Genomic DNA, 12,688 nt, shown 5'->3' with positions numbered 1-12,688 from the left:
CCAAGCTGCTGGTCTCCAAGTCATTCAGAAACAGAAGGAACAAAACCAGGCCAAGCTGGACCTGGATCCTCTTTCCAGCTTGGCTAATTTTATATGGTGCATGGATAAGTCATGCTGCTTTCACCCCCTTTAAAAAGGGGCAACAAGGCCCAAAATAGAGCAGAGAGGTGTGAGGGGATGCTGGCAGCAGGCTCTGTCAACCAGTCATGAAGAGCCAAAAAGAGGGTAAAGAGAGGGCTTTTAGGGGAGGCCTTCTGGGATGGAAAGGAAACACCAACCCGCACGTGGGGATGCAGTGTTTTCCCAAGCTGGAAAAATCATCTGTGATTATAGAATCATAGAATGGTTTGGTCTGGAAAGGACCTTGAGATCACCTAGTTCCAATCCCCTGCCATGGGCAGGGATGCCTCACACTAGACCATGTCACCAGCCTGGACTTGAACACTGCCAGAGATGGGGTATTCACCACTTCTCTGGGCAACCCGTGCCAGGGCCCCACCACCCTCACAGTAAAGAACTTTTTTTCCTTATATCTAACTTGAACTTCCCCCGTTTAAGTGTAAATATATTACCCCTTGTCCTGTTGCTGCAGTCACTGATAGAAGAATCCCTATGTGGCATCCTTCACCTGCTTTACAGCATGGCTTGTATCCAGGTCCTCACCCAAAACTCAGTCTTTCTGTGGTCTTCCACTGGCTTCAGATCAGGCCCTACTGAAACATACCCAGCAGCACCAAGCCTTGTGACCAGCTCTCAATCCAGCCCATGACATAGGGGGAGTAAACACTCAGGCAAGGAAGATGCTGCGCTGAGAGAGGCGGTACCATGGGCAAGAAACACAAACAGCTCTGCAGCAAAATGATGGGGGAGATGGAGCTCACAGCACCAAGGGACTCATTGCTGATGTGGACTTGGGAATCTGCCAGAGGTCCAACTCTTTCTGTCCCAGAAAGCCATTTTGGTCACTGGCTACTAACAAGGGGATCAGTCTGGCAAAATGCAAAGCAAGCCTCTGCACCTGAACAGCTAAAGCACAGGTACAAAAATCAGCAGGTCTATTCAACATCAGACAACAATCTCACCAACACCATTTGTTAGTGTTCACACATTAGGATACAAGCAACAAAAGGGTGGAGGTCACAAAGGGTTTGTGCTTTCCCCCAGTTTGCCAAGGAGGTGCGTGACCAGTTTCTTCAAGGCTTCAGCCCGGACCACTGAGATGCGCAGCACTTCCTCATGGTTGGCTTTCTCTTGACTGTTGTAGCTCATCACCACCTTGTTTGTGATGAGGGAGATCCCAAGAACACGGAGGCCGCAGTGCCTGGCTACAATTACTTCTGGGATTGTGCTCATGCCTATGGTAGGAGAGAAAAGGAGCAGAATGAGGCAGGATTTCCACAAAACCAAGATCTCCCCAAGGCTGCAGAGGGTTGCTTTGTAGGGAAGGGAGACAGTGAAAATCTTCAGTATCAGGATTAAAAAAAAAAAAAAAGGAATATGACTATTTCATATGGGGCCCACTCAGTCCTGCTGAAGTTAAGCCATCTGAGCATGGGAAATAAAACATCATTCTCAGATCCCTGACCTGGGCAGCCACAAGCATAGGGGCTTTCTGCAGATCCACCCGAGAAGCTGCACTAAGACACTGCAAAACTAAGCAGAAACACGGAGCTCATTCTCTGGGCCCAGGAGACTTAGAGAATCAAATACTGAAGAAACTCAGTGTTGAGCAGAATTGTTCAATCCATGTGCCCAACCAAACTTCCCAGCCCAGGCATCTTACCTACAGCATCTGCTCCCAAGGCCTGCAGCACACGGCACTCAGCAATGGTTTCATAGGAGGGACCAGCCAGCTGGCAGTACACTCCTTCTCGGGTGAAGCTCACAAAGCCCAGCTCCTGAGCACTCTCTACTGCCAGGCCAAGCAGGTCTTGTTCGTAAGCATCTGACATGCAGGGAAACCTCACTCCAAACCTGCAAATCAGGAAAGGGCGTGGCCATGAGATATTGCTACTGCTACCTTCCCTCCATCAGAGATCCTGGATGCTCATCCTTTAGAGAAGTGGGAAATGTAAAGGACAGACCTGCCATGGATGCAATCTCTCCCATTCCAGCCTCACCATCAGGTAATTCTGCCATCATGGCATTCCTCCTAGATCTAATAACTCGAAACACTCAGTGTGCGGAGGTTATGACTGTTGGAAGGTCTGGCACTGCTTTCCTACTGCACCAACCCTGCTGGAATAGTCTTCCAAGAGACTTCCATCTCCAGGGAGCACTGACGGCTAGTTCTGTCTCCCCAGTAACTGCCCATGGTGGCCTTTAAACCTTGTTCATCAGACAGATGCTGCTCTTTGCTTCTCCTGCACAAGAGCTTGCAGATAGGGTCACTGTAGCACCAAGGTACAAAAAACAGCCCAGTGAGAGGGTTTGAGCAGGGCCTGATGGAGTATCAGTTACCACAATTAGGGCTCATGGCAGCAGGCAGCTACATAACCAGGCTCACAGCAGGGATGGTCTGTACCACAGCAGCAAGGGCTGTCCTGTCCCCACACTGACAGCCGTACGCTTGAAACAAAGAATTGAATGCACTGGATAAATCAGATGAGATTTGGATCTTTCCACTTTACTGTTTACATTAGACCAGTTTGAAGGGACTTCAAGGAAAGATTCTCTTTGGAAGATGAGCCAAGTTTCATAGTCAGAAAATACATCCCAGGAAAGAGCATCCACTTCTGCATTTGATTACTGGCATAACAAAATCACACCAAGCACAAGCTTGGAAGCTTCTTTAGGATGGAAGTACAATTAAATTGCCTATTTGAGATGCCCATCCAGAGTATGCATCCATCCTGTAGGTCTTACATTGCACTTGCCAGCCCCAGAGTAGAAGACTGACATGCTGCTCCTGAGGAAATCTAGAAAATAAGCTCCCAGCCATGTTCACCAACCCAGTTCCATAGGAGTGGACCAGTCACTCATCTGGGCTGTTAAATCTCCTGCTGTTTCCATATTTTTCCAGCTGAATGTTTAGAGCAGTAAGGTGGCTTATTTTATATTTATATGAATTAAGTATTACATAAACAAAATAAAACTTTCCTGTTTGGTCTGAGGTAGTGACTACTTATAACCATGAAAATAGCTTCTCTTTCCTGAAGGAAGGCCAGCAATGCAGAAGCCAATCTCCAACTCATTGAAGTCAGTCCTCAGATTCTTGTGGTACATTCCCTTTCCACTTCATACTGTGTCTGATTTTACTCTGTTGGGCTTAAACCCTTCCTTGTAGCTGAGCTGGACTGGATTTTAGGAGAAGTTTGCTCTGCTAAAGCTCTGCAATACTTTGCAATCTGATTCACAAAGACCTTTTGCCTATTTTGGTCAGCAGGACAAAAGTCACCTTCCAGAGCACTGCAGTCTTCACCAGGAAGCTGCTTTGGAGAGGCAACACCACAGCTACGCTTCCTTTGAATGCTGTCCAGGTGCAACTGATTGGTATTTCTCCTTCTGTTCCACATCAATTATGCAAGTCCAGACAGCTTTAAAAACTCCTCCATGTGGCCTCTGTGCTTTTTATCATTCTTTCCTTCAAACCACACCAATACCTATGAAGATGTAAAGATAATCCTCTTCAGATGGGTACTGTTCTCTTGACATCTGAATCACAGAACAGTATTTATCTCTGAGGCAGTTGCTAGCACCTTTCCTATTTCTTCAGAAATAGGAACCAGCTCTGGCATTACATCCAAAAAACTGATTGTAAAAGGAAGCTAGGCAGATCACCTTGTTCTTGGACAGAACTTTTTGGAGAGAAACCAGGAAGTTCCAGATGCCTGTCCCGTAAATATGTTCTTTTTACAAATGAAGGCAGTAACCCAATAACAGATTTAACCATATTGTTATTTAAGCTCACTCTTTTTTCATAAACTACCACCTCCTTCACCCATCCTCTGACTTCACAAACCTGGCTTCCATCTGGCTTCTCTCCTGCCAGCTTGTTAGGAAATAATTCTTGCTATTCTTACCAACTTTTCACAGTCCAGCCTCTTTCTTTCCTTCCATAAGGCTCTTGACAGCCTTGGATCTTTACTGCTTACATTTTGACAGCCCTGACATTTGATGTGCTCTCCTTTCCTCAGCCTGAGTCTCCAGTGGATGCGTCCTTATGCTCTTTTTAGCCCCATTAAAGTGCCAACAGGCTTCTTTTTGTAAACACTGGTCCATCTGTCCCCCAGCACTGCTATGACCTTGAGGGTACTGGTTGCCTTCCACCCTACCAGTCTGAAAGGTGCCTTTGAAAGAGATTTTAGGATAACAGATTAATTCTGGCAAAGACCTCAAGGTCATCTAGTCCAACCTTCTGCTCTAAGCAACTTTTCTGGTGGCAACACCAGTCCAGGGGTGAGGATGTGCCAAAAGAGCCTCTGTGCCCCATCCACAGGGTAAAGATCCTACTACACAGCTACTATAGGAAACCTGATTTCCCAGCTGAACCAGCAGCAGGTCAATCTCAGATCTAGAGGTCTCTTACGAAGCTGACAAGACAACCGCCTCTCAGACCGATGCCTTCGGTGAATATATGTTAACAAAGGCACACCAGTTTAATGACCTGGCTACGAAGGTGGTTATCAGGATGTCTAGAATTTTTATCTTTGCTCTGAGATCAGCTTACTGCCTGGCCTTTCTTGTATCAGTTCCATCACACTAGAAATGGCTGTTGATAAATGCAGGCTGGAAACTGCAGTTCAGACTGCTCAATTATGAGGAATTGGCACAGGGGGGGACTGACAAGAAGAGACAGAAGCAGGTCTCTACAGCAGATGGTATGGCTGGCCATGTCAGGAGAGGGATCACAAGCCTTCTTTTGTAAAACAAAACCTTCTGGATGCTTGCTTATAAATTCCTTAGAGGCTTGCAAGAGTAAGCAACAGCAAGGAAGGGTGCTTGGGGAAGACAGGGGAGGTGATACAGCACACAAACCTACTGCTTCTGCTTTAACTTTTCCCTTGTGTGTACCCGGAGCCACACTCTACCTCTCAGTAAACACTTGCCAGCAGACACAGCTGGCAGTCCTAGCCTGCAGCCAGAGGAAGAAAGGATTAGTTGGTAGTAGAGCTGATGCCTTCTTACCTCTCATCATTTGGCCCACGCAGTGGATTCTGCCCTCCCAAGCCAAACATGCTGATGTGATCTCTAATGAACATGATATCCCCCACTTGGAAGTTGGGATTCAGTCCCCCAGCAGCATTTGTGACAATCAAGATCTCCACCCCGAGGAGAAACAAGACCCTGATGGGAAAAGTAACCTGCACGAGCCAGAGGCATATATACCATGAGTATCACAATTACTAGACAGCTACTGCTACATCAGCATTATCAGAAGTTGTGGATAGCATTCATAATGCAGAGAAGGCTCTACATAAGGCTACAAGAAGACAAAACTTTCTCCAATTTTAAATATTCCTCTAATTTTAATAGAAAGAATTTTAGTGTTTTTAAACATACTAAAACCTGATTTTTAAATGAAAACCATTAAAATTCAAGCCCATATTTCCTAGAGTTTCATTGTGGCCAAATAAACATCACACAAAAAACCAAACCAAACTAAAACCCTAATATACAGATAGTTTTTCCTTGCTGCCAAGGTCTTGCAGAAATCAATCCACTGTGGCGACTGAAGTAACTACTTATGCACATGGACTTGTGCATAAGTAGTTAAACTCTACACTACAGCTCAATACTTTGAAGGTAATTGATAAACCAGCTTTTTACAGCACTGATGCCATTTTATAGCACCATATAGTTTTTATTAATTTCATTTTATTCACATGGGTGAATAAAATGCATATCCAAAATTAAGAAACAATTGGGAACTGGAAAAAAAAAGAGAAGCTTGATTTCAAGGAATCAAGAAGAAATCAGGGGTATCTGCTACCTCTGAAATGCTAATGGAGCTGTGAGCAGAAATATTTCCTAACTATGGACATCCCTTCTTTAAGAAATGAGTTAATTTTAATAGACAAACGTGTCTTGATAAACCTAGATTTGTGTCAAGTGCATTTAAAATAGTTTCTCCTCCCTGCCAAGAAGCTGAGCAGTGCCAAGTATTACAGTTTAGATCTGAATGCAAACTGACTTCAGCCACAAGTAAAATCTCAAAGCTACCAAAATAAAACAACAAACAGAACTATCAGCCAGTAAAACAAGATTATTGTGTATATTAATTTGCCTTGTCTGATATGCCATTTTCCCCTAAAGTACAGCAGGGCTAGCCACTCTGCATGGCTGCACATCAGCTTCACCTAGCAGAAGCTGCCTACCTCTTGGTTTGAGCTCCCAGTTTTACTTCTTTTTTTTGGGGGGGGAGAAATCTCAAATCTAAGCACAATTACAAGAGCAATGTAAGTTCACTGCAAGAGGTAACCTCCTGCAGCTAGATATCAAAGCAAGCAGTCCCTTTTGCATCTTTTACAGCACACCTCCCCCTGTGTGGGTGATTTCAAGGAGAACTCACCATGCTGACAGAGTATCCTTCATAACAGTGGAAACGTCCCTGCATACACACACAGGGCTGTCCATTCAGCTCCCCAAACACCAATCTGCCAAGATGCCCTGCAACTGGAAATTAATATTGCCATTTCAGTTATGGGTCTCAAGGTCTTTGACTTTAGAAGCATTTGTCAGTTGATGATTATGCATTACAGCAGGGCTAAGAGCTGAAAGCCAACTAAATAGCATAGCACAGGAATACGTATTTTAATTTACTTTTTTACTGTGAACACACATTTCACCAGAGACCGGTTTGCAGACCAATGCCAAGTGGTGCATGTTGACTAATCTTTCTGTAGGGCTGTTGCAGGCTGCTGATGCATGGGATTCTGATGCCCTGGAATGTACTAACCTGTGCTCCGTGGGAAGTGAGGGATGTCCTCATACAGAAAGACTGTCTTGTTATCCAACACATCAGCCAGGCCTCCCAGTCCAGATCCACAGATGATGGCAGTCTTTGGGCACTGGGCAGTGCGGGCATGCAACCAATCTGCTGTTTCCTTACACATCTCATAGCTATTTCTGCAGAAGGAGAACAGGTCAATGAGTCTATCAACCCATCCAAAGAACAAGCTTCAAAGGGTAAGAGTCCTAGAAAGATGCAAGGAAAAAGAAGTTTCACTAAGATTAAAATAATAGGGGCTTCATTGCTATCACTGAAGAGGTTTCACTTTTAATCTCACATTTTACTCCTGGACACAGGCAAGCATTTGAATCCTCTTTACTAATTTCATTCTATAGTGCTTTCTTTCCGGACTGGTACCACATGTCAAACATTCACCTTCTCAAACCCTTGTGGTTTCAGTACAGAAAGCTGAATAGATTTTATTCATCCTCTCCCACAGGATGCGTAGTGGGTCACACCCACAGTCTGATCTTTGTCAAGAGGCTCAATGAGATCAGCTTTTGTCAACACAAGTGAAAACCAGAAATTTGTGCTCCTGCTCCTGTCTGATTTAAGAGGGGGACTGCTCAAACACCTTGGCAAAAAAATTGTCTTTTCCAGCACTGAGGCACACTGCTAGAAAGCAGGATAGAAGTTGGCATTGCACAGCCAAGGGAGACAACTTCAATTTTTAGGCCTGTCAGTCCAGTATGCATCAGATGCATTAATCAGTTTTGAAACACAGTCAATAGCAGAATAATCCCATAATCCTGTTTCCAACAGAAAAACATAGATACTTTCCAAAAGGCAACATCAAGCTTGATTGCAAACTCTCCTCAAAAGCAAGGGCAGCGACAGCGTTTCTTGTATAGTGACTCAATCATTACCACTGATGAGTAGAACTCATGACTCTATATGGTCAGAGTGAAGCAACACAGGTAGGGGCAGAATTTTCTCTGTACAAAAACCTGATCTGTTTATTAAGGGGTGAGAGAATTGGATACTTCAAGGCTGAAGGTAATGTAAAATTGACTGGAGATGCTGACAAACTGTCACTTCATGAATGTTTCTTATTTTTGGAATCAAGTTTGTTTCCAGAGGTGCAAACCTTGGTTGTGTTGCGATTCTGCTGTCTACAGCACCTACAGAAAAGCTGTCAAAGTGCTGCTCCACACCCCAGGAGGTCTCAGACCACTGATGTAGAGGATCTGACTGTCAATGTGCTGCTGGTTCCTCTGACTGATATAACAGCTATTCAAAAAAAGGACCTCAATTCTACTTTTTTAATTTCTTTATACTGACAAGGCAGGTAGTTATTGCACGGGCATCTTCTAGCTAAGTGTTTTTTCATCTCCTAGCTGTCTGTCTCCTGCTGTAAGGCCTTTCCAATGCCTGATACATCAAACTTATGCTCCCTGTTACAAACTACAATATCAAAAATACCTGAGTATGTCATAAACCTGCAATCCAGTGAGAAGAAATAACTTCCATAGGCATCACAAAATGAAGAGTCACACTTAGCTGAAATACTTGTCAAAAGAAAAGCCTGGAAATGAGGAAGTTTATTTAGCATAACATGCTGTTGAGTTTGCCAAGTGTATGAGCAGCTCCTGAAATAAGCAAAAGCTATGGAAGTGACATTAGTACAGCCTCCACTTAACTGACTATATTATCCCTTCCTCCCAGATAAAAGCTCTAAAAGAGCTTTACATACATGAATGAATGATTCCCACCAATTTCACTGCTGAGTAACTTTCAGCCTTACTTAGAAATTAGAGGGAACCAAGAGAATTTAAATGTAACATCTGAGCTTTTGATGTACCTGCAGCAGGCATGAGAACTGAATGAGGTCACCAGGATCTGCTCTTCCTCTTGATCAGTATTTTTTAAGGTGCATACACCTTTGCAAAATAACATTAGAGATATTATTCCTGTATCCCCAGAAATTTTAGAAGTGTGGGATGAATCCCATTCAATGCCTGCTGAAGACATTGGGATTGACTGAGCTGTGCTAGGTTTCAGGGAAATATCTTTCCCTTCTAAACAGATGATGTTAAAATATTTCTTAACCAAAGCAGTAGATCTGCAGCTCTGTGTCACCCTCCCTGCCTGAAAGGAGCTTCAGCAGGCAGGCAGGGGCCTTGCAGAGCCCTCTCCATCCCAAAAACTTTGGGTACAACAGTGCTGAGAGCACAGTGATGTCAAAATTCATCTTCAGTGTCCTGCTTGCACTGTTTAGTTTTCAGAAATCTACCAGATGCACAGCATCAAAGGAACTGGCAGGCACAGAGAATTCCTGAATGTGAAAAGATACCTGCTGCTCTAGAGGAACAGAGGAAAAGTTTGACCTGTGAGTCATCAAATGCAATGTTTAGCCTGGAACTGCAAGAATCTGAAGTTTATGCAAGCTTTTTGGCAGCCTGAATTAACACATGTAGCACAAAGCCCCCTATAGCTCCCCTGTTTCCAACAATGCACACCTAATAACAGTGCTCAGTTTGGATTAAATCACAGGATGAGCTGAAAACACAATCCCCTTTATTGTGATTGCTGTCATCCACTGCAGAAACACATCTGCTGCAAAACACACGACTGTCACCAATGACAGATCTTTTATGGCATATAAAACCCCACCCTCATTATGCTTCCAGGATGGCTGAAAGCAAATCCATGTAAAAAGCAGACATATCCAAACAAAGAAAGCAAGCATTATGTTTCAGAGGGGCACACCACCATACATATGTGCAGTGTATGTCTCTCCACATCTACCTCTTCTGGGCCGTAACCTTCTCCCAGGGTCACCTGCTCTGCGCTGTATTGCATAATACCAGCACCTGACACAGGCAGACAGCCAGGCTCCTCCTCAGCAATAAGATGTTCACTTCTGAGCAGCCTTGTCTGACATTTATTGAGTGCCCAATAGGAAGAAGAGGAAAACAAGGCAAGAAAAAGTGATGTAATTTCATCAGCCCCTTCCAGCTTGGACGTCTCTGCATCCCGTTTCACAGCACCTTACCTGTCTTCCTCAGCATAGGCCATCCTCCTCCTTCCTGGTTAACCAAAAGAAGGGGATAGTTGCTGGCTAGAGCTGCAGGGGTTTATTTGACCGAAGAGAAGAAGCCCATTGAACCTGCACGAACTGCTGCTGTCTCTGGTGGTGAGGCAGGGAGGTGTGTCCCAGCTTCTCTCTGCTTTACCCTGATCGTCTCTAATCCCCGGGTAGGAGGGGCATGTTCAGGACATCTGCTTTTCTGGTTTCACTGCTCATGGCACACATGTTCCAGAGCTCTGCAGAAAGCCTACACACACGCACATGCTTTATAATGCAGATTAAGACTGGAAAGTTCACATGTGCACACACACAACTTTCCAGCAGCCACCCAGAGAAGAGCAGCTGACAGTGGGTCTGCATAGATTAGAATATGCTTGCATCAACTAGGAACCAGGCTGCAACAGGAGTCACCTGCTCCTTTGCAAGTCAAACCTCTGGGAGCATGGTGAGAGCTCTGCCTGATAACCTGTACCTGCTACTACTGCACTGAGACACTTCCATAGCTCACATCTTCCCATTCTCACATGGTAACAAGAGGTAATGTCTTACTAGCTTCCCCCATTTGGTTCCCCCTCCCTCACATTTATTTGCCTTACCCATCACAAAAGAAAGTATTGTAATGAGATATGCTAAATCTTTGTTCAGCTGACTGCATTATGGAAGACAGGAAAAAAAATATCAGGGGCCCCACTATCTGCCTCTCTAGTCCTCGCATTATTTCTTATGGAAACAAAACTTGAAACACCCCTGTCATATGGGTCTGTCTGTGCAACAGCAGCCAATCCTGACAGCTGATGTGAAGCACATTTTACACAGCCACAGATGTTTCCAAGACAATCAATGCCAAAATAATTTCAAGAAAATCAGTGATGAGTAAACAGACTTTACATGCCCCAGGTAAAAGGCTACAGCTACATATTGCACTCACAGTTTACTAGATGCAGAAGGGACACATGTGGCTAGAATTTATAGACATCCCAAGCAGCAAGAAAACCTCAATTAGAACTTGACAATTCTTAGGGCAAATCAACCAGACATTAAAAAAAAAAAAAAATTACAAAATCAGGCAGCACCAGTTTCACATCTCAGTATTTCTTATTATTTTCATTCATGTTTGCTTTGTTAGTCTTTAAGACCACATCAAACATCCCCTTGGCTGCCCCAGAAAACTCTCTCAGAGAACTTAAAATATAAACAAGGCAATAAATGCAGCAAGAAAAACCTGGGTATTTTAAGAGATATACTTCATATTGGAAAACAAAAATCCACACATTGAGGAACCTCTCAATGCCAGCACTGGTGATAACCAGCAGGATTTAAACACCAAATTCTGCGCACCACAGGTATTTGCTGAAAGATACAACTGGCACCAAAGAAGTAGAAATCGGATTTAAATAGAAACCTTAAGTGCACTTTCCCACCAAGTTGTTGAGCTTCTCCTTTCCCCCCTCATGTTTGCATTTCTGCTTCTTATTTACTTTCTCTTGGAAAACTTACAATGCCTTTTCCACAAAGATCAGCAGGTAGGAGCGCTGCCACTGCAGGAACCAGTGGTACACTGCTGTTGCAGAATGACTTTAAGAGCAGAACCATAGAGTTCTGGAGGACTGTGCAAGCAAGGCAGGGGGTGGCCCCCACAGGTGGCCAGAGACCGGACCTGGGGACCCGGGATATAGGGCCCCGACTAGCGGGGACCCAGGATATAGGGCCCCGACTAGCGGGGACCCAGGATATAGGGCCCCGACTAGCGGGGACCCGGGATACAGGGCCCTGGTCGCTGGGGACCCGGATTATAGGGCTCCGACTAGCGGGGACCCAGGATATAGGGCCCCGACTAGCGGGGACCCGGGATACAGGGCCCCGGTCGACGGGGACCCGGATAAAGGGACCCGGCCGACGGGGACCCGGGATACAGGGACCCAGTTTATCGGGGACCCAGGATACAGGGACCCGGTTTATCGGGGACCCAGGATACAGGGACCCGGTTTAACGGGGACCCAGGATACAGGGACCCGGTTTAACGGGGACCCAGGATACAGGGACCCGGTTTAACGGGGACCCAGGATACAGGGACCCGGTTTAACGGGGACCCAGGATACAGGGACCCGGTTTAACGGGGACCCAGGATACAGGGCCCCGGTCGACGGGGACCCGGGATACAGGGCCCCGACTAGCGGGGACCGGGGATACAGGGCCCCGGTCGACGGGGACCCGGAACGGCGAGAGAGCGGCGCCGGCGGCAGCGGCCGGGCAGCGCGGGCAATGCTGCTGCGGTGGCGTGACGGACCCGGGTGCTGCGACTTTCAAAAAAAGTCCGCCGCTGGGGTATACCAGACACTGCTGCGTCGGGAGGCCGATCCGGAGACCGAGATTACAGGACGACCCAGAAGAAGACGATCCGGAAAAGGCTGGCCATGAAAATGGACCGAGAGGTAGCCCTGGACTTATTACAGTGCTTTTTATAAAAGCGGGGAACTGAGCCTTGAACTTTTACAGTGCTTTTTATAAAAGCGGGGAACTGAGCCCTGAACTTTTTACAGTGCTTTTTATAAAAGCGGGGAATTGAGCCTGAGACTCTAAAGCAGCTAGCAGGTCTACTGCCTGTAAGGAAGGCTAAGAGATGTTTTTTGCAGATCCTAATACAATATTTGAGAAGAGTGAGTGGCAAAAGTTTGGTGATGAGCTATTTGACTCTGTGCTTAATG

General features: G+C 45.5%; 1 protein-coding gene across 1 annotated transcript; it reads right to left on the bottom strand.

Moving 5' to 3' along the window:
- Positions 1–501: 501 nt before the first annotated feature.
- PNP (purine nucleoside phosphorylase) lies at positions 502–10,327 on the bottom strand. Its single transcript, XM_062621321.1, has 6 exons — positions 9,948–10,327; positions 6,899–7,068; positions 6,512–6,615; positions 5,128–5,303; positions 1,784–1,974; positions 502–1,355 (listed from the first exon to the last, which is right to left on the bottom strand). Exons 1-6 carry the CDS (start codon positions 9,968–9,970, stop codon positions 1,138–1,140), a joined length of 882 nt encoding a protein of 293 aa, XP_062477305.1. The 5' UTR covers positions 9,971–10,327; the 3' UTR covers positions 502–1,137.
- Between the last annotated feature and the right edge of the window lie 2,361 nt (positions 10,328–12,688).

Source organism: Pezoporus occidentalis, unplaced genomic scaffold, assembly GCF_034315485.1.
Source record: "Pezoporus occidentalis ecotype Australia unplaced genomic scaffold, CSIRO_AGI_Poc_V1 ctg229, whole genome shotgun sequence".
In the NCBI taxonomy this organism is placed as follows: Eukaryota; Metazoa; Chordata; class Aves; order Psittaciformes; family Psittacidae; genus Pezoporus; species Pezoporus occidentalis.
This window is presented reverse-complemented; position numbering and strand designations above follow the sequence as displayed.

What these genes read in the sequence shown, in the direction of transcription:
- PNP (XM_062621321.1), bottom strand. Translation starts at nt 9,970, where the DNA reads ATGGCCTATGCTGAGGAAGACAG. An exon ending in TCACTTCCCACGGAGCACAG is followed by an intron (nt 6,616 to 6,898) that starts GTTAGTACATTC and finishes ATTAATTTCCAG; the next exon opens with TTGCAGGGCATCTTGGCAGA. An exon ending in AAGGATACTCTGTCAGCATG is followed by an intron (nt 5,304 to 6,511) that starts GTGAGTTCTCCT and finishes TGGCTCGTGCAG; the next exon opens with GTTACTTTTCCCATCAGGGT.